Raw genomic sequence first — 21,134 nt, 5'->3', positions numbered from 1 at the left:
TTCTTCTTTCCCAACCGTAATTACAAACGTCTACGTTAGATGTTGCAAATTCCAACCGTAATTATTCCTATGCCTTGAAATCAATAATTACGGTTGGGTCCATGTACCTTCTAACCTGGACGTAATTTTGGTTTTCCTTCTTTTTTGACTAGTGCTGTGATATTTCGGTTCATAGATCGTGCTTCCACCTAACCCAATGCCTTCTCAACCTAATGCAAACGAAATTCTAACTGAAGATTCATCCCATCACTATTTCAATGATTTGGTAAGTGTTTTTTTCTTTTTTTAAAACTAATGGAAAGATATGTTGCTCATTCACTATGTATTTGTTTTTTTACTAACTTTGAATTTTTGGAACATGTAGACATGGAAAGATAAAGAAGATGCAAAGAGATGGGCTAGAGAACTTGGCAAGTTAATTATGTGTATTATAGTTTGTAATGGATCAACCAATGATCGCCACTTTCAAATGGTTTGCGAGTGTAGTGGAACTAGAAAAAGTCATGTGAAAAAGGATACTGAATTTAAAGGAAAGACGAAGAGGAAGAACACTACTTTCACCAAGAAGACTAATTGCATGTTTCAAGCTTCAATTTAAGCACAACAAGAATAATGAAAATGATTTTTGGTATTTGGAGAAAGTTGTATGCGGTCGTCATAACCACCTAATACCGAAGACCTTTCTAAGCCATCCTTATGCGGCGAGGCTTAATGATGAAGAAAAAATGATTGTAAGTTCCATGACCGAAAACCGTATGAAACCCATTGATATACTCGGTCATATAAAGCTCCTAAAACCGTCAAATGTTTCTACTTTGGAAACCATCTACAACGCCAAAAAAAATTTGAAAAATCAACACTGGGAAAATAGAAATCAAATGCAACAATTAAGGCATTTGGGAGAGAAGTATAATTACTCGGTTTTCCATAATGAAGATGAGGATGAACAAATAAAGAATCTCATATTGGCTCATCCCAAGTTTATACAATTGGCGCGGTACTCCAATAAAGTACTTTTAATAGATTGGACGTACAAGACCAAAAAGTATGAGATGCCGGTATTGAACATTGTTGGACAAACTTCCACCAACTCTCCGTTTAGTGTCGCTTTTTGCTTCTTGGAAATGAGCTTGAAGAGAGTTATGTGTGGGCACTACAACAAGTGAAGTTATTCTACGTGGAGGGATATACTCCAAAGATGATTGTCACCGATAAGGAACAAGCATTGTTGAATGCAATAACGAGGGTTTTCCCGGATGCTCATCACTTTCACGTTCCACCTATAGAATAACATTGAGACTAAATGTAAGACAATAATTCGTCCAACAAAGAAAAGTGAAATGGTGAGAATAAAGAAACTACCGGTAGATAAACAAGAAGAAGCCAAAGAAAAATTCAAGAAGGATGACAAGTTGGCGAAACTAAGATGGGATAGTTTCCAAGAGGATTAGGATGCCATGGAACACTCTCTCACAAGTGAGTATTGAATGTCCATGCCAATAAGCGGCCAACTACTCGCCAATGCATTCAATTGCGTTGTCCATTATATCTAAAATGCATTGAGTTTCACATTTGCTCCGACAAGGATACCATTTGACGAAGAATCGTATAAAACAAGAAGAGTGGTGATTGGTTACGTGCACGAAAACCATTTAATCGGAATCCAAATGAATGAAGGATTCCTATTACCTCCATTATTCGATTGTAACGAATGGTCCAAGTCTTGGTGCAATAGATTCGAGGAAAGTTTTGAATTTTGGAAGGCACTACAAATGTCGAGGAGTAATGTCTCATTTGAATTGATGAGCGATGATGAGGATGACTAAACGTTCGTGAAGGGTGGTGAAAATATTTTGAATGACTCATTAGGAATAAAAGATTTTGTCTAGAAGTGATAATATGGTCATATGTACTTTGGTATTTTTTAATGAAGTATTTTGTCTAGGTTTGATAATATTATATGTATTTTGAATGACTTACTAGAAATATGAATGAAGTATTTTGTTGAATTTGTTTTCTATTTTTTTTTTGATAAAATTTTGGAACACAAGAATACTTATGGCTAGGTTCGTGTTCCAAATAATATAGTTTTAACTACATATTTTGCAATATTGATCTTAAAATCAAATGAACCACATGACATTACATAGAAATTACAATCCATTAAACCACATTATATTACATCAAAATTTCATTACAAAAAGACTAATAATCGGGTCTACAAGTGCGATAGAAGTCCTTCAAGATGTTGAAATGAGGTAAGTATTGGAAATTTGACCTTTTCCACCTTCTCCATTCTTGAATAGAACACTCTAGAACTTCAGAATCAGTTTCACCTCTAAGTCGTATTTGACCAATAATACGAACTAATTCCATAAATTCTTTAACTTGATCCCTTATCTTTCCGTACCGACAATACAACTTAATTCCATCACGTTTATACCGGTTTCAGAGCAAAAGTTTTCATAAATGGTTCTCCAAAAACTTGTAGTCACAAGACCATATTGACGTCGCTCTTCTCCTCTTTTTGGATAGCATAGTACATAGTTGCAGCAAAGACATAAATTGCATCCAACGTAAAACCAGATTCAGCCATAATCTAGTGTATTTCTTTCTATACTAGAGTAAGATTTTAGGTGTACATGGTTGATGTTGAAGATGTAATGTCTAAATAAAAAAAAAAAAGATGGTTGGGCATGTATGTTAAACTTATATATAACAAAAAGATGTGTAACGGATCTATTTTTCAAAAATCAGGTAATACAAGTTCCTAACGACTCTATTTTCAAAAATCAGGTAGTACAAGTTCCCAACGGCTCTATTTTCAAACCAAATAGGGACATAAAAACAACAAAAATCACTTTAAAAACGACTTACGTCTAGGTTTTAGAGAACACGAACCTAGACGTAATCATAGGAGCTAAGCAAATAAGGTTATTGTCATGGTTACGTCTAGGTTTGAGAGAAAGGTAACCTGAACGTAAACCTGCAAAATTCACATAATTTTTTCTGTCAGTTTTACTTCTGGTGTCTCCCAACCCCAAACCTAGAAACCTTCAAGATTCCCATAATTGTTGTTGTCAGTTTTATGCCTGGGTTTTTCCTACCCCAAATCTGGACGTAAATGTTCCTGAGTACCATATTTTGATTTTGTATTTCACTTTAAAAGTAGCAGAACAAATCCAATTTTTAGACTTATTCATTCATTCTAGCTAATACTAAGCCAAATTTGTGTATTCACTCAAACATAAAGATACGTAAATAGAATTCATTATAGCTAATACAAACCAAAGGAAACTTGTTCATAACAAACCAAAGAAACAACCAAAGGAAACTAAATAGTCTTCTACACCAAAGGAAACTTGTTCATAACAACCAAAGAAATAACCAAAAGAAATTAAACTAGAGTTTTAGGATAATGTCTACTCATTACGAGTACGACCACGACCTCTTTTGTTACCACCTCGAGTACGAGGACCGTCACGACCACCACGAGTAAGAGGACCATCACGACCACCTCGACCACGACCAAGAGCATGCATATCCTCTTCTGTGGATTCAGTTATTACTAGGTTATGGCTGACGTTGACTAGTATCCACATCTCTCGACGAATGCCTACTCCTCTCCGTGCCCCTCTCTAAGTCCTCAAGTGAAGCATCCTTATTTAGATCCCATAAGTCTTTGATTTTTTGTTGTAAAATATTTAGTTGTACACTTGGGAGGGCCTCCTTTTTTTTGACGCATGGAGTCAATGTTTGTGCCAATTGAAGACATTTCGGTTTCTATTTTACATACAAAAAGAAACATATTAGTACAAACAAATATATAATTATGAAACATATTTGTATAAATGTGAAATGGCGTCAAGAAAAATAACAATTTTACTTACCGTCTAGAAATATAGCGCCTTCCAATCCACATCAAATATACTTCTCTTTTCGGCTTCACGCTTCTTCTTTTCTTGAGCCTTTTGGATATATACCACCGCTTCCGGATCATTATTGATCACATGAGGATGACCAAAATGGTAATACCAATCCAAATAACCTTGTCCGGCTTCCTTTGTGCCTAGAGAAGGAATGAGCTCATTCATATGGATTTGGTATTGTGCATTATTGCGGTCGTTCCAAACATCAATACTTGGCTCTGGGATGTAGCTGAGCACGACATTGGCACTTTTTACGGAAGAAGTTTTAGCACACAATTTTAACTATTCTTGAGTGACTTTTTCTTGCACATAACCATATTGGCGCAGAAATCGACGTGGATTGGTCATTACGTACCCATGAAGATGAAACAAAGGCCCGTTGTAGGATTCCAAACTTGAAAAAACACGATGATCAATCTCTTCTCCAAACTGATCCTTCTTTAAATTTATGTAAGGATCAAATATCACATCTTCAACAGTGAGAGCATCCATTTTCAACCTTAAATCAACCATCTTCTCTTCTTTGTGCTTTACTGGGTGCCAAGTGAATACAAATTTTTTTATGTAAGAAGACCAATCTCATCGTCTGACCAAGATGTAGAAGGTCTCATGGTCGGAAAGTGGTCATATACCCATGCCTAACAAATTATATATAACCATAAAAATTATATAAATAAAAACAATAAAAAAATGATAAATATAACAAAACTGAAACTATATGAATTACCTGAAAAAAACCAACATTCTCAGCAAGTTCAGTGGCTCCAACCTTCGAAGTTTTTCGAAAACTATCAAGTAAAAAAGCGAGGGTGGCAATGCCCCTAGCATACTTTTTGGTCTCCTGAAAATCTTTTAACCATTGTAGATAATTGACATTTAGTCGATTCCCCGAGTTATCAGGAAAGAATATAGTACCAAGGGAATGCAATAGGTATGCGGTGGATAAACGACGAGCTCTTGTTTCATCTATCACCTCATGACGTTCTTCTACAGCCTTTTGTGTTCCTCCAAACATATCTTTCAGATTCTTCAACATTATGTTTTTGACAGGTATATATGGACCTTCTGTTTCTTCATCTGGTTTATCTCCACCAGCCCACTTAAATTGTTTCTCCGTCTCAGCTTGCTCCCATCCAAGTGTGTCTTTAACAAGGACATAAAGGTCTTCCCAACTCATATTGTTGTTAAAACCTTCAAAAACAGATTTTCCTTCAACGTTTAAGTTCAAGATTTGCTTCACATCATCCGGTGTTATTGTCATCTCGCCGAATGGAAGATGAAAAGTATCGGTTTCTAATCAATATCGCTATCTAAAGGCACATGCAATAATATAATCAAACTTATGTTGATGGTTGAGAATTCCTTTGCCTAGCCCTGTATCCAATACAAGATCACGAACCTCTTTACATTCTTCACTTAACGGCCAATAACCACCCTTTTTATGTTTCAGTTTCTTTATCGCAATTTCATGATCCTACAAAGAATGTATAAACAAGAAATTTGTTAAATTTCTAAATTATACCAAATAATACTCCCTCCGTCCCACTCCTAAGTGACCTATTTGAAATTTGCACAATTTTTAAGGCAAGCAAGGAAAATAGTATTTTTAATCATTTTTTACAATTATACCCTTATGAATAATAACTAGTGAAATTTAAAAATGGTTTATCTCTCAAAATACTCCACGGATGTTCGCAAATTTCATATAATTGAAAAGCATTTTAAAACACATACGTAACGAATATAAACATGCCTATCAAATTATACATATTTCATATATTATTTATAATTAACTAAAAGGATAATTCCGGAATATCTCATTGTTTAGTGATATAGGTCACTTATCATTGGGACAAAATCTAAAATCAAATAGGTCACTTAGGAGTGGGACGGAGGGAGTATCAAATTGAACAAAATCATGCAAAATAAGTGAAATTTTGAGATACTTACCCTTCTTTGGCAAACCTTAGCATCCCATGAATATGGATAACCAAATAAGACCGTAGATTCATCGGGCGCCTCACCCCAAATTATATCATTCTTCTTCGCAGGAAACAAATGATTGCCTTTAGGAATATGCTTGCCTTTTGGTGAAGGTATCTTCCTCGGCTTCTTTTCTTTCACTTGAGGTTTAGGTGTAGCTTGAAGTGAAGAAACAACAACTTGTTTTCCTTTTCCTTGAACAACAACTTCTTCTTCTTATTGTTGATTTGGTGTATCTCTAATCACGAGTGTACCTCCCGATATTACCGGTAGTTGAAATTGATCCCCTTCAATTTTTAGATCTTGGAAAATAATATCTTCAATTTCAGGACATGTTGAGATACTTCCTTAAATCATATCCTTCTTCTTGTTAGCATCCTTGGGAGACCTCTATAATCGACCCCACAATGAATTTCATGACGAGGTGTAGGAGTATCTTTTGGTGTTAAATTATTTCTCTACTCTTTTTAGGCTTTGCTCTATCATGATTCCTGCAAATTACAAGAAATTCCACTTATACAATCAGTATTGATGGATTAGTAACACAAGTCAATATATAAAAAAAAAATGATGTTCAGGATGAATTACGTCTATGTTCGACATATAGAGAACCTAAACGTCCTAATTTACGCCTGGCAAATGTAGTGTAAGAACCTAGGCGCAAAACCCAAAGTTGAAATTTCTTCAAAACATCCAGGAAGAATTACGCCTAGGTTTCAAACAAAATGTCAAACTGAAATTACGCCTAGGTTGACGATAGGAAAAATCAGTAACAAAACATAGGCGTAAAATTAGAATTACGATTGGAAATTAACTAAACCTAGACGTGATACGACATGCAAATCAAAGATTCGCTTGAATTGAACTAAACCTAGGCGTAAGTTCTTCAAAAACTAAATTACGATTGAAAAATCTAGTACCGTACCCAGGCGTAACACTAGCAGAAAGTAAATAAAACCTTAATTTTACTTCGATTTCTTTCAATCTAACCTATTTTAAGCACAAAAACGAGTACAAAGGGATGGTTTTGTTCGATTGTTGGCTTACATACACCATGGGTTGTTGTTGAGGAGTTTGAAAACTTGATTCTTCAATTGATTGAATCGGTGGAATCAGTTGACGATGAAGTTGAGGTTGATTGAGATGTTGATTACCATCACTGGGATCAGTTTGCTTCTTCCTCATCTTTCATATAGATTTCAATCCAACGAAGTTAAGTTTTTCGAATCGCCGATTAATCGAAAACGATGAAATGAATTGATGTGAAAATAGAAATTTACTATGAAGAAGAAGAAGAGAAAGAGGAGAAGAAGAAGAGAGCAGGAGTCAAAATGGTTGAAAGTGTGAAGATTAGGTTTTTATTGTGTTTTTGTTTTAGTTTTAATTGAAGGGGTATTTTGGAAAAATTATTATTAGATCAAAAGTATCCCTTAAACAGATTTTTGGTCACAATATATCCAAGTGAACTCCCTCTAAAAGAGTGTGACGCCCCAATAATAACCTTCTTTATTAAGCCTTGTATGGATAATTACCACGTGTATTGGTTGGTTAGAAAGTATGAAGCGTACTATCAAGAGTTTAAAAATAGGAACGAATACTGTAAAAGAGTATTCCACTTGCACTTCCACCATTATTTATAAACAGAAAACGAATAATCTTGAAGTCAAAAAACATAAAAAATGGACACTTGCACCAACAAAACCAGACATCTGGGAATCATGTATGCACCAAAAGTGTTACCACTTCCAATTATAATAACGAAAAGTGTCTGCGTCCAATGGATGAGTTGATGAGTCAGTATAACACACCTCAACATCTTGCTGCAAAAAATGGAAGCCATTGTTAGAACCCATTCAAGAGCTACTCCCTCTACTTTAGATTCCTCTGATCTGTTGGTTTTGTCCAAGAGTCATGATGTCCATAGTTAAAATTAGTATGTTACGTTATTAATCACTTTATGGATTAGGATTAGCTAATTAGAGTTTAGACATGTTCTATCCTCTAATTTAATCAAGTGATTATCATTTAATAGTACATTTTAAAGCATCCAGCCAAAACTCAGTACTTACTACTAATGGGGGAGGTACTATATATAGTATAGTTTAGAAGGAAAAAAAATCGACTATGATTATGACCACTTGGACTCTAAAGAGTTCACATCCTCCTAATACATTACAGTGCTAATCCAGTTGATAAGCTAGTAAAGGTACATAATGTTGGCTGTTTAGATTTGTTTTTGCAATAAAAAGATCTTGTAATATACACTTTATTGTCATCGATCGTTCGGGATCTTTGGTAATTAAGCCCTCGATGAATTGTTGAAGATAGTTTAACTTTTTGTGAGGATAACAGAAATCAACTAAACAGGCGACCCTCTATTTAAGATTCCTCCCACTCTGTTGGTTTTTCCCAAGAGTCACCTCCTCCGGTAAAATGAGCATGTTATGGATTAGGATTAGGATTAGCTAATTGGAGTTCGACATGTTCTACCCTCTTAACTTAATCACGTGGTTATCATAAAATAGTCATCCTAATACATTTTAAAGCTTCGAAACTAAACAGAAAAGTGTACTTATAACTTTCTATAATTGGTTACTATACTAATTGTATATCTTAGAGAAAATCGTTTGGATGATTATCCTCACTATTAGGAGTACCCAACTAAATGCTAATCAAATTTGATAAGGGTGGTAAACCAACTAAATGGGTGGATGCTTAGATTTCCTTTTGCTAAACATATACAGATATACTTCGTTGTCATCCGGAGATCTAAGAGTAATTAAATACGAGAATAATTTGATTTTTTACGAGGATGTCTAGGAGAATCCAAATTTAAGACCACCAACCGTAGAAACCGATTAAACCTTTCAAATAGGTGAAGAAGTAAATTGGATTCATTGGTTGGTATAGTCAGTGTCAATGTACCCACTTACTTAGTACCACCAGTACAAAGTATATATACAAGTAAAATGCTTGAGGATAGGTAGACATTCTTATAGAAGTATATGGAATCCTATTTGTACAACCTTCGTTCCAAATACATCTTCAAAGAATCTCATAACCAAAATTCCTAGGTATCTCCACGATCTATAAAAAGCCTCATCTTTCTCTTTGTTTGAAGCATCATCTGCAACATCTCCACTTTCAAAAAATTCATCTGCAACATAATCTCGGCTTATCTCACCATGTGTCCACTTGGGATAGACTTATGTAAGGATGATGATATCTTGGTCATTTGTACTGCAACCAAGGATGAAGGAGGAGGAGGTGGTGAAGCAATGTATGAACCAGAGCCTGGAATAAGAACAGGATTGATACCAAAGATTAAACTTGGATTTCATCAGTATCTACCAATAAATGAGGTTAGTATATATCCAAACCAAATCCAATCATTAACTTTACTGTGTACTTGTATATTCTGTACAACAATTTTTCTTTCTTTCTCTATAAACAATATTCATCCCATTTGTTTGTTCGTTCAATATTCCGTTCTTCGTTCGTAATTCATCATGATTTTGCCATTCCTTCTCAAGAACTATAATGTTTTCATGGTTTTTGATGATTTTTCAAAGAAAATGTTCTTTTTACCATGTCAAGCATTTTTACTGACAAAATATATTTGGCTATGGAGCCTAGCAGTATCCCATCAAACATTAATGGTAGAATGAGAAACTTAAATCACCAAATCTTAGAGTAATAACTCTTGGAAAATACTTGATTTTCCATGGATAAGTGTAAAATTGTTGTATATATAATTAAGGAAGACGTGTTTATTCATGTTGTAGATAATGGTTTTTATTGCGGATCAGAGTATATCTAGGCCTCTTAGAATGAACAACCGACTAATCTTGGTGTAATAATCTTCGGTTTATATATTTTTTTGCTAGTCAAAGTTGGAGCTCAAAATCTCTCATTTTTTCTTGGGTATTATCCACCAATGTCTGCTCCCTCTCTTCCTAGATCTTCAATTGGGATGCACTTTTTGTTTAGAATCCCCCTTTGTTTTATTAATAGTTTGTTCTTTTGGAATCTTTCTTGTTTTGCCTCCGGGCTTTCTTCTGGAAAGTGTACAACCCTTTTTCTTTTCTTTTTAATACGACACCCCCTTTTCAAACTTTTTTGACATCTGACTTTGTCCTTTTGACTCTTGTAAAGCAACATTCTCCTATATGAGAGCTCACTAGTGTTGGAGCTATTTTAGTACAAAGTCCGCTCAATACTAGTGAGGCAGTGATTTGGAGATTCCATTTTTATCTCTCAAACTAAAACAATGGGCGTTTCCTATTTATGGATAATGAAGCACAACTCATTTTGCACTCACGTGTTAAGATCTCGTCTCTTGATTGTCATGGGCATGTTAAGATTTCATCTCTTGATTTCTTTATAGGTCAACCTCTCCGTTGACATGGTTTCATCATTTAATGCAGGTGATGGAGGAGCTCACATCACTGGGGAAGATTGCAGGACCAATACTCATTATAAGTTTACTTTTGCACTCAAAGTCCATCATCTCTATGCTCTTCTTGGGATATCTAGGGGATATTGAGTTAGCTGGAGGATCACTTGCCTTGGGGTTTGCTAACATAACAGGGTACTCTATCATCAAAGGATTAGCTAAAGGGATGGAATCTATTTGTTCACAAGCTTATGGTGCAAGGAGATGGTCCGTTCTTACGCAAACGTATCAGAAAACTGTTGTTCTGCTTGTGCTTGCAACCATACCCATCTCATTGCTGTGGTTGAACATGGAGAAAATCCTACTTTGGTTGTCTCAAAATCCGAATATCACTTCTGTGGCAAGTGTGTACATCACTTACTCGCTTCCTGACTTGTTTGCGCAAGCCCACCTTCACCCAATAAGGATTTTCTTGAGGGCACAAAACTTAACCACACCTTTAACAGTAACTGCCCTGGTTGCGCTGATCCTTCATCTCCCTATTAACTACTTCCTCGTAATATATTTGAAGCTAGGAGTAGCCGGAGTTGCACTTGCCGCTGCTTGGAACACTGTTAACTTAAATATAGGGTTGTTATGTTATTTGGCTCTATCAGAAACAGCACTAAAGCCTTGGAAAACTCCTATGTCGTTCTTGTGTTTCCGAGGTTGGCAACCATTGCTTGCTCTAGCAGTGCCCAGCGCGTTATCAGTTTGCCTGGAGTGGTGGTGGTACGAGGTGATGGTGCTTTTTTGTGGTCTTTTAAGTAATCCAGAGGCAAATTTGGCTGCAATGGGCATTCTTATACAAACAACTGGTTTGATTTATGTATTCCCTTCATCGTTGAATTTGGGATTGTCAATGCGTGTAGGACATCAACTGGGAGCCGACCAGCCAACTAGAGCCCAATTGGCAACCTTAATTGGTTTAGCCATCGCCGTAATATGTGGTTTCACAGCCTTATTACTCAGTTTCTGCGTTAAAAATGTGTTGGGAACGATATTTACATGTGATCCACAGACTCTTGTATTGGTATCCGTTGCTCTGCCGATATTAGGCTTTTGTGAGCTCGGTAACTGTCCTCAAACAGCTGCATGTGGAGTACTAACAGGTTCTGCACGACCTAAAGTGGGGGCGAATATAAATTTCATCTCCTTTTACCTTATTGGTTTGCCTGTTGCGATTATTTTAGGCTTTGGGTTCAATATCGGGTTCAAGGGGCTATGGCTGGGGCTTGTTGCAGCACAACTCTCATGCTTGTGCATGATGGTGTTTGCATTGGTTTGCACGGATTGGAAGCATCAAGTGAAGAGAGCACAGGATTTGACTCAGGAGGCTGACAATGAAACCAAGGTGGATTTGCAAGAGAGCCTCCTTTGCTAACATCTCCACATCGGCACATCCTGATAATTGTTAAGAGTATTCAATCTATTAAAACTGTAAAACTACACCATGTAAATGTGGAGTAACCAACACATATAGTTCAAAATCCACGGGAGTAAATAATTTCAAATAAATAAACGGGTAACGAAATAATGAAACATAGCAGTTTAAAGAACCTAACAGGATCATTTCTTTTGTGTATATAGGAACAAAACATAATGTCAAGTCACACAATGGTCAGAGTACTTGAACATCGGTATTGAAAGTTCTTAATATTTATTATAGCCAACTATGGAGTGCAAATGTAGCTGTAATGATTTTCTCAGTTTCTGACATTTCCAGAGCTGATGAAACAATTGCATGGAAAGACAAAAAAAATTCATGCATGTAGGTCTTTGCGTAAGCTCCACCCTGGGTCTTTTGCAGCTGCATCATTATGGACATTATAACTTCCAATTTCAATGCTTATCTGTGGATCAGTCACGTCGTCTTCCAACTTCAATGCTGCTTCACTAGCCTTTAATTGGCTCTCGAGAGTACAGCAATAGGAATATAGTAGCATCCCAACCAAAGCTACAAAGATTCCAGCAATGTTGCGCCAGCTAAAGGGATCACAGAGCAAAATATATCCAAAGCCCAAAACTAGGCATGTTTTCAGATGTCCCAAGACTTGGTAGGTTACAGGAGATGTCTTTCCAATCACAAGAAATGTACTGAAGTTCACGGAGACCGAGATTAGACAGGATAGTACAATGAATACCTGCAAAATGATATGGCTAGTATTAACATAACGAACCAAGAACGTGAAGAGAATTGAGAGAACAATAATCAAGAATGAGTCTTGGATACGCACCGACACTTGAGGTGTATATTTGAAAGCGAAAACGTTTTGATTAGTTAGAAACGCATCTAGAAATGGTCCTGCGATGAACAATGTCGCTGCTTGATATGGGCAAGACTGATACAAGAGTTGTGTCGACGAAACCTTAAATTTCTTCTGGATGGTATTCGTCATCTGAGAAGAACTGGTTAAGATTGACACAAGACACACAGAAACAAAACGAAAATAAAACACACGCTAATGAGCATATGCTTCTAGCTGAATTCTAATGCAAATAGCATTGGTCTAAGGAAATTAAAAGTTGACTTATGTGATTCCATATTGCAACAATGTGGAACACTTGGAAGGAAAATAGTGAAAGATGCACATGAGGATACAATCTGAGCAATGCAAGTTGTGAGAACTGCAAGCAAAGATAAGACCGAACCCAGAGTGTTGAGCTGTAGATCAGTCACTGTTGCAATTCCGACACCCAGAAGAAGAATACTGAGTGAAAATTGAATACTTTTACTGCATTAAGGATAAAGAAAATATCATCACAGACTGAACTTAACAAAGATTACAAGCAACAAATACAAAGTTTAGAGCAAACCAACCTGAATTTCTTCTGAAAGAAAATTGTCTGCAAGAAAACAGTACAAGGGATAATTGCGAGTTTTGTCATCTGCATCAAATGTGCACAAAAAATCCAGTCACTTTCAGTTTTCACATAAATTAACGATTACGAAAAGATATTAACAAGAGTGGATACTTAAAAGTCAACCTGATAGAAGCCAACAGAATTGAACCCCAAACTAAGATTCAAAAGTCCAATGGATATACCATTAAGTACTCCAAAACCCATTACAGCTCTCGCTTCAAATGGTTTATGTTCAAACAATTTCATCCATAATGCGACATGAAGCGAACAAAACGTTACCAGTAGATGCCAACTTGTCAAAGTTGTAGCTGCATATAAAACACACAAATAAACAAATACTTAAAAAGATATAAAGCAGAATCTAGCATTATTAAAGCATAAAACAAAAACAATTCACTCACAATTTTATAGTTATTTAGTTTAACTTTAGGGACATCATTTATCATGTAATATCGTGCAAGACTGCTGATCATCATTTGCAGCTTGCCCTGAGTACAAAACATAATCTTAAAGCCATTGCAAGATAATCTGACTTACCGAAATGAAATCCGAGTGAGGTAATGAGTGCTTTGTTGCAAATCACTATAGATACTGATGAAACAACTGAGAGACTCAAAGCTCCTATAGTTCCAAGTTGAAACCCACACATCTTCTTCTTGTTGCTGAAAAAGAGTAGAAATCAAAATAAATGGAAGAGTATTCCAATAGAAGTCCTTCCATTTCGTCTGTGACGAATGAATAAACACATGAAACCAAGAGCATATAGAAGAGAAAAATCACGAAGAATTGAAAGAATGCTTTGGAACTAAAAAATGGAAGAACTTGGGCCTATGGATTGATAAAGACTCGATGGATGGGAACGAAAAACGAGAAATCGAAGTAGTTCTGACGTTTTAATAATATAATTACTTCAATTGGATATATCTTAGTAATGGAATCATAAGGCATTATTTATTGTTCTTCTCTAATTTCTCACAGAAAATTTAGCATTTTGAAAACCTTATATCTTCTCAAGAATCAAATGAGAACACACTTAATATTGTTTATGACCAAAATCTTCTTTAAAGTTAGTTATCTGTGGCCTTTATTGTGTTAATTTTTTTTCCTTTTTAGCTTTTTATTTCCTAGTTGAGTGGTTTCAGAGTGATGATGATGATGATTAATGTATTAGAGACAGACATAAAATTCATGAATGTGAAAGGGAGAAATATAAGGACATTTTTCTGCATGTTTTGCGCCGGTTTATCTGGTTTGTTTGGACACAAACTGGACCATTTTAATGTCTCTTTAAAGGTAATCCCTATTAGATCGTGAATCCTTTAATTAAAAGATCTCATTAGTATTAGTGCATCTTTTAAGACACTTTAATGCTAGTCACGAACTTTAATCCGTTATTCGTTGTCCGTTATTCCGTTAAAAATGCTTTCCTCGCCATTGATGCGACCCATTGGTCATCAGAATCAATTGCATGGATGCACAAGTTAACAAGACTCACTCAAATTTCATGAATCAGTCAAGAGGTTATGAAAAGGTGGTCTCAAAAACACGATTAACTAACTCATACCGGAATAAAGCCATGCATTGGTTTCGCACCTGAAAATGCTCATGGTAATTTCTGGTGGAATTTACCTTTTTTACCACCATATAAATGTAGTGTTACACTTTTTTTGTTAAGAGGGTGTTTGTATAAAACATAAAGGAGTACATTTTTCTGTGTGAAAAAAGTTAAAGCCTGATGGGTGCGAAATTGAAAAATGATTTCTAGAAGCAAAACTGTAACTCCTGGTTTCTGAAAGAATTTTTTAAATTTCTGATCTTTGTAGACTATTTCTCTATTTAATGTTGCCATACACGCTATAAATGTACCTGCAAATATATGGTCATGTATATTCAACCTTTGTTCATAAAAGACGATTCATCCATAATGATGTCGAATGCATGGTCCAAGGGACAAGGTTTCAGGTTAGTGGGTGATGAGAATTGGACGCCTTGTAAAGTATGATGCATATATTTCTAGTCAAATTTAACATTCAAATGGCAACTATGCCAAAATCTAAATTTATATGCATTTATGGAGATCGGATATCTTCGTGAAAAATAAAATATGGCCAACATTGGGATTCAACAAATGATACTAAAATACAAAGTGCAAACATGTTCTTGCCTTTCTGCATAAAAACAAATTCACTACAAAATAGAGGGCCTTTTGTGACGTTTTTCCTCTTTTTGTGGCGGTTTGGTCAACCGTCACCAATAAAAATTTTATTTGTGGCGCTTCTTGGCCGTCACCAATTGTACTACCACCGCCGGATAAATTTTGCTGGCAACTTCTGCCTGTCGGATTTTTGTATTTGTGACGATTTCACAAACCCTCACTAATATTTTTCTGCCGGTATTGGTCACCGGTAAACGACAATGGTAACCGGTCACCGGCGCCAGATTTTAGATTCTAAGAATCCTCAAAAACCTCAGGTTTTTTTTCAGAACATAAACTTACACCATTTCATATAAAAAGAGAAACTAAACTTAATAATAGAAACTTGCATTCATAACAAAGTTTTACATTGAAACTTGCATATGGGCGGGTATGGGCGGGTATAATCTAAAACCAACCTCGCACCCATATACTGCGGGTCTTCATAACCAACCCCGCACCCACAAACAGCGGGCGGGTAACAAAACCCGGGTTTAAACCCGCTTTATATTCAAGTATTTAGAGTAACTTCTATTCTCCTTGATTAAGTGAAAAAAAAAACCAAAACCCCCAAAATATTCATATCTAGGAAGTTCACAGATGAAGATTAAGTGTTGAATCTGTTGATTTTTCGATTGTTGTCGATTTCTGGTGAAGATTCGAAGTTGTTGTTGTCGATTTCTGGTGAAGATTTCTGGTAATTGTTGTTCATAGGTGAAGAAGAAGAACTGAGGAGGAAGAAGAGGAGAGGCCGAACAGAAAGAAGAGTGTAGAAAGTGAATGAGGGTTATCAGTTATCCTATCTACTAGTATTAGGGTTTCATAATGGACGACTAGGATTAGTTTTATCTAATGGTATATAATCTGCGGGTTTTTTGGGCGGGTATTAGCTTAAACCAACCTCGCACCCACATACAGCGGGTTTTTTTTTTCATAACCAACCCCGCACCCACAACGGGCGGGTATGGATTAAAAACCCACGGACTTAGCGGGTACGGGTGGGTTTGGGTATCGTGGGCGGGTCTTGTGCAGCCCTATATGCAAGTAAGATTACTGTTTTTGAATCAGAAATCTGGGCAATAGAACAACAGCTAGAGAGTTCAAAAAGGTAATAACTAAGCTTAAAAACATCTAAAGTGCCTGTGTAAAGTTTGGGACAAACTTTAAACACACCTGATAGCATGAAAACAAAAAAATGCATCATCACGTTCCCTTATATTCAAAAAAACAAGCACCTGTATATCAGTCACCCATTCATATATACCAACATCTTCCATTCATGGACTGTTCCTGATCTCCGCGTCAGTCGATGAAGTAGCAGTCTTGTATGTCCTGTAACATATAAACCATTTCAAGCATTATCAGCTGCTATGAATCTTCAGTTCAGAAGAGCAAGGAACTACAAAACGTAATATGTCCATCTATTGAATTCAGCTAGGCTAGCAAGTCTACCATCATATTTTCATATTTGTGCATATCAAACCACATACGAATTGAACTAGCCATAGCATTACAAAAACTACCAACGATGTAAAATTGTGGATCTAAATGTATGCCTTACAACAATATACTTAATTTCAAATCCACCCAAACACCATAATAAGGAGCAGTATGGCACATGCCAAAAATCAAAGTAAGGTATGAGGACTAGAGTAAAAAAAATATTTGATACCAAAACACACAGGCCAAAATGACCAAATTGCATAACAAAGGATTTGGTTATGTGCCAAGCAATTAGACATAACCAAGTTTTCTTGAATAGAGACCATTTGTAACACCAAAAGCAAAACACATAACAAATTTATAAGTTGAGATCACTCAAATGCAACTTTAATACACAAATATATAAATCCTGATCAGCTGTTTTATCTTGTTCTATGTAATAGTTGCAGATCAAATGTACACCTTGGTCCTTGAATAACAATAAATCTCTATTATACATGGCGAAAAACAAAACGGTTGATGTACATACGAACGAAAAGATCACCACTGGAGAAAAAAAGCTACAAGCAAGTGATGGAAACTCTGTTGCAGTGGTGATGGCATGAGTTCTGTTGTTTCAGCAGCTAAACAACATGAAACAGATTAAGGGTCGGACCACATAAAAATTAAATGATCGACTGAGTAATAGACACCGTATTAGGATTAAGCATAAATTTGATGGGAATCATAATTTTGACCCTTGATGTCAGACTACTACTAACATAATAGCGCGGAATGAGACCCTTAATGTGCAGCACTTATATAGCTAAATCTTTACTCTCCAAAATATTGCTAGTAGGAGGTATCCTCCACGAATAAGTTTTAAATCACCTTACTGTAAGACCCACTAAAGTGACATGGAAGTAGTCCCAACAGGTACAAAACTACACAATATTAAGATAACTTGTCATTGCTTATCATTAGCATCAGACAATGAACAATGTTGACTACTACAGCATGCATGGCGAACACTTGAAATAAAGAAAATGATGAATTAAGTAAGTTACCCTGGACTAGGATGCCCATTTGACAGGCTTGCGGATGGGGGACGCCGTCCTGGTAATGGTATCTGAAGCGTCTTGAGAGCAAACATTTGGAGATTTGTTACCAACCCATTCATCCTTTAACATCTGCAACCTAATAAAGTCACAACCAACGGATTTTAACGCAAGTCTGAAGCAACACAGTCACCACAAAATACAATTTAGATTTGCAAGACATGTCCATGAGGGACCAGGAATTCTGCTTATGCCAAGTTTCACAACCATATGAAGTTAAAGAGGATTACATTCTATATGCGTGTACGTTAAGTTATCCATCATTACAGCCTTTTTCTCATTCTTTCATTTCCCATGATAAATAAATAATTATATGTAAGCATTAAGAGTTTGCACAGTACCAAAATTTATTTGGATTCCCTCCTATTAACACTGTCAGCCAAATAAAAAATATAATATATTGTCATGTAAACAAACTATGTTTTCCTAAGGCAAATTAATCATTTTCTCAACCTATAACAAAAAAGCTAATTTTGTAGCTGTGTAGAGTGACTTGACTCTAGTTACCACCATTATCTTTCCTAACTGTATATTATGACATCGACTCTATGTTGGGAGAGGGCTCACCAGTTTATTCACTACCTTTGCTGAACAAATGCGCTGACTGGTGTGTCTGTATTACAGACTCAATACGTGCACCAACTAATGGTGCGTCAGGTCATCTAACGTAGATGTTCCCGCAGCCTAATTCTGCTAGATCAAACAAGGTGCCAGTAACCTCAAACATGCAATTCAAATAAACATCTTGTATGAGCCAATTCAGTTTCAAAGATGAGGATAGATGATGAAGCATAAGTTCAATTTCATAGTTAAAATGTCATGAGAGATGGATTACCTTCCACTGAGTTATCTGGTTGAGAATCTTCGGTTCAATAACATCTTTTGAATACTCAAAACTAGGACCTTCTTCTAACTTCTTTAGAGGTGTTCGTACAGACTGCAATGATATAATTAGAGAACAAGTTTGTAGAAAACAAGCTAAACACACTTCCACAAACAGTTTTTTCAACTAATATAAGAAAGCCATACCCTATCAGATCCCTCAGCCTTTTCCAGTGAATTGGCCGTGTTTACAACTTTAGACATTGCCTGTTTAGCTCGAAATTTGCAATCCCTCTTAATGTCACTCGAAGATATTGAATGTGCTGTTTCTTCTATTAACTTCTTCATTCTGCACATTTTCGTTCAAAATATATCCAGGCACAACCAAAACGCATTTAAGACTTTCAAAAAAGAAAATAAGCCAACCACAGAATCCTCTAACAGCAGTACGGTAATGGTTAAAATACATGAATATAAACTGTTTACCTCTTACTGTTTCAGCGTCAACCGGAAGTTCTGAACTGATTAGAAATAAACATTCTCTTCCTCTTCAGAACTTTTAGTTGGCTTGACTGAGGAGACTGCACATTGGTCTTTACTGCAACATTAGGAAATATGATATGAAGTTTACCTTACATGTTTTCTTAATTTTGTAGTGTATTGATGCAACAAAAATTGTCAGGGCCATACTGATACCTGCAAAAACTTGGGGTCTGCAGCATTTCAATTTGTATCTTCACCACCTTATGCTATTCCAAAACAATTAAATTTGACTCCATTAAAATTATTAACCTAAACCGGAGATAATAGAAACATTCATCATTAACCCCGTCATTCAAATTTTTCTTCCTAAATCAAATCTAACCTCGATTTGAGCTTAATCCATCTTCAAATTCATCTTTTCCCTCATTATTTCGCTGCACAAATCTTATTTCCATGTCACTCAGAAACCCTAATTTCTAGTTCTTCTCCCTATTTCACTGACATGGTTGTAGAGAAGCTCATCCGTCTTCTACAACCCTTTAATTCTTCTTCATGAACTCAACAACAGTTCAATCTTCTCCATGTTCTTAACCAAAATCGAAAATCGAAAGAAGGAATTTTCTGGTTTTATGAACCAAGATCGAAAGAAGAATTGAAAAGAAAAAATTTTTGTTCAGAGAACAGATCCGTCAATGGAACAACAGATCGAGAACATACGGACAAGATGGTAGCAGAGAAGATAAGACACGAGAGCAAACCTAGCTATCAGTTCTTCTCTTCTTCTTCAGCGGCGGAGAAAAATGGAAAACGCTAAGGGAAAAAAATGAATAAAACCAGATCTTTTGAGAAGATAAGGCAAAAAATAACGGAGTGACGGTTGAGAAACCACAGCCATTACTCTGCCGGGAAATTATTTCTTATGTCGGAAGCACCAAACCGATCACATAAAACTCTTCCATTGACTAATCCTACCATTTCCTACGGTTGGTCAAAATACCCTCACAAATATTGACGCCCCTAAAAAAAGAACCCTCGCCCCTAAAAAAGAACCCTCACTAATAGGACCTGTTTTTGTAGTGAAATATTATGCCAAATCTAGAACGATGATTGATACCAAAGTATGGTCTTGGTTGTTGTTTTACCTTTCTGTATAAAGACAACAGACAATATCAACTTGCAACCAAAATATTCCTACCTAAAATTTTTCTCTCATGTTTCCGAGGATAAGTGACGGTTTAATTATAACATGAAACTCATGTTAGTAAGGACTATTCTTATGCACAAGGTTAATGTTGTGACATGAAACTAAAAGATCTCATTAGTGTTAGTGCAACTAAGCAATGTTCATGGTACTGGTGTAATAAGATCAAGATTTGATAGAGCAGTTACTAATAATGAATGGGTTCTTCATTTTCCTGATGCAAAGCTTCTACATCTTCCTCAGTTAGGATCTGATCATTGTCCTATACTTCTAGATTCTTCAACTTCAGATGGAGACAGAAAAAGAAACTGGAAGTATTTCCAGTGTTAAGAAAGAGATGAGACCCTAAAAGAACAAATAATTGTTGCTTGGAATCAGCACATACATGGGTCTCATGCTTTTCAACTTTCTAAAAAACTGGTGTTTACCAGAAAATTTGTCTCAAAATGGAATATAGAAAAGTTTGGAAGTATCCAAAGTAATATACTTCTTCTACATCAACAACTTGAATCCATTCAGCAAGCACAGCCAAATCAAGACACTAACTCTCAAATTACACAAGTTGAACAACAGATAGAGCATTGTTATTAAATCCAGAGTGATTTTTGGGGAAAGAAATCTAGAGATCAGTATTATTTGGAAATGGATAGAAACACAAAGTATCATCACACTAATGCAAATA

At 35.9% G+C, this 21,134-nt stretch overlaps 3 protein-coding genes and 1 long non-coding RNA gene across 8 annotated transcripts; 1 reads left to right on the top strand and 3 right to left on the bottom strand.

Annotated features, from left to right (window-relative positions):
- Nucleotides 1–4,489: 4,489 nt before the first annotated feature.
- Nucleotides 4,490–5,190, bottom strand: LOC113360238 (protein MAINTENANCE OF MERISTEMS-like). The gene is made up of 2 exons (XM_026603770.1): nucleotides 4,657–5,190; nucleotides 4,490–4,567 (listed from the first exon to the last, which is right to left on the bottom strand). The coding sequence occupies exons 1-2, from the start codon at nucleotides 5,188–5,190 to the stop codon at nucleotides 4,490–4,492; spliced, it is 612 nt and encodes a 203-aa protein (XP_026459555.1).
- Nucleotides 5,191–10,333: 5,143 nt separating this feature from the next.
- On the top strand, nucleotides 10,334–11,731 carry LOC113360237 (protein DETOXIFICATION 53-like). The gene has a single exon (XM_026603769.1). The coding sequence runs from the start codon at nucleotides 10,334–10,336 to the stop codon at nucleotides 11,729–11,731; it is 1,398 nt and encodes a 465-aa protein (XP_026459554.1).
- Nucleotides 11,732–12,110: 379 nt separating this feature from the next.
- Nucleotides 12,111–13,861, bottom strand: LOC113360236 (UDP-xylose transporter 2-like). The gene is made up of 6 exons (XM_026603768.1): nucleotides 13,750–13,861; nucleotides 13,336–13,520; nucleotides 13,169–13,236; nucleotides 12,950–13,082; nucleotides 12,585–12,746; nucleotides 12,111–12,491 (listed from the first exon to the last, which is right to left on the bottom strand). Exons 1-6 carry the CDS (start codon nucleotides 13,859–13,861, stop codon nucleotides 12,111–12,113), a joined length of 1,041 nt encoding a protein of 346 aa, XP_026459553.1.
- A 2,637-nt stretch (nucleotides 13,862–16,498) lies between these two features.
- On the bottom strand, nucleotides 16,499–20,226 carry LOC113357841. 5 transcript variants are annotated; one of them, XR_003363951.1, is made up of 7 exons: nucleotides 19,634–20,223; nucleotides 19,465–19,517; nucleotides 19,255–19,366; nucleotides 18,976–19,117; nucleotides 18,514–18,883; nucleotides 17,896–18,025; nucleotides 16,499–16,738 (listed from the first exon to the last, which is right to left on the bottom strand). It is a non-coding gene; the product is annotated as an uncharacterized LOC113357841 (long non-coding RNA). The 5 variants fall into 5 exon arrangements; XR_003363948.1 differs by having other exon boundaries at nucleotides 18,514–18,664; nucleotides 18,782–18,883; nucleotides 19,465–20,216; XR_003363949.1 differs by having other exon boundaries at nucleotides 18,514–18,636; nucleotides 18,782–18,883; nucleotides 19,465–20,216.
- Nucleotides 20,227–21,134: the final 908 nt, after the last annotated feature.

The sequence above is a fragment of the Papaver somniferum genome, chromosome 3 (assembly GCF_003573695.1).
Source record: "Papaver somniferum cultivar HN1 chromosome 3, ASM357369v1, whole genome shotgun sequence".
NCBI lineage: Eukaryota > Viridiplantae > Streptophyta > Magnoliopsida > Ranunculales > Papaveraceae > Papaver > Papaver somniferum.
Note: the sequence above shows the minus strand (reverse complement) of the source record. Positions and strands in the feature narration are given on the sequence as shown.

Excerpts from the sequence above, each read along its gene's own strand:
- LOC113360237 (XM_026603769.1), top strand. The coding sequence starts at position 10,334 with ATGCAGGTGATGGAGGAGCTCACATCACTGGGGAAGATTGCAGGACCA.
- LOC113360236 (XM_026603768.1), bottom strand. The coding sequence starts at position 13,861 with ATGTGTGGGTTTCAACTTGGAACTATAGGAGCTTTGAGTCTCTCAGTT. Across the intron at positions 13,237-13,335 it reads ATTCTGTTGGCTTCTATCAG|ATGACAAAACTCGCAATTAT; the intron begins GTTGACTTTTAA and ends CATTTGATGCAG. Across the intron at positions 12,747-12,949 it reads CAACTTGCATTGCTCAGATT|ATGACGAATACCATCCAGAA; the intron begins GTATCCTCATGT and ends AGTTCTTCTCAG.
- LOC113360238 (XM_026603770.1), bottom strand. The coding sequence starts at position 5,190 with ATGACAATAACACCGGATGATGTGAAGCAAATCTTGAACTTAAACGTT. Across the intron at positions 4,568-4,656 it reads AGAATGTTGGTTTTTTTCAG|GCATGGGTATATGACCACTT; the intron begins GTAATTCATATA and ends ATAATTTGTTAG.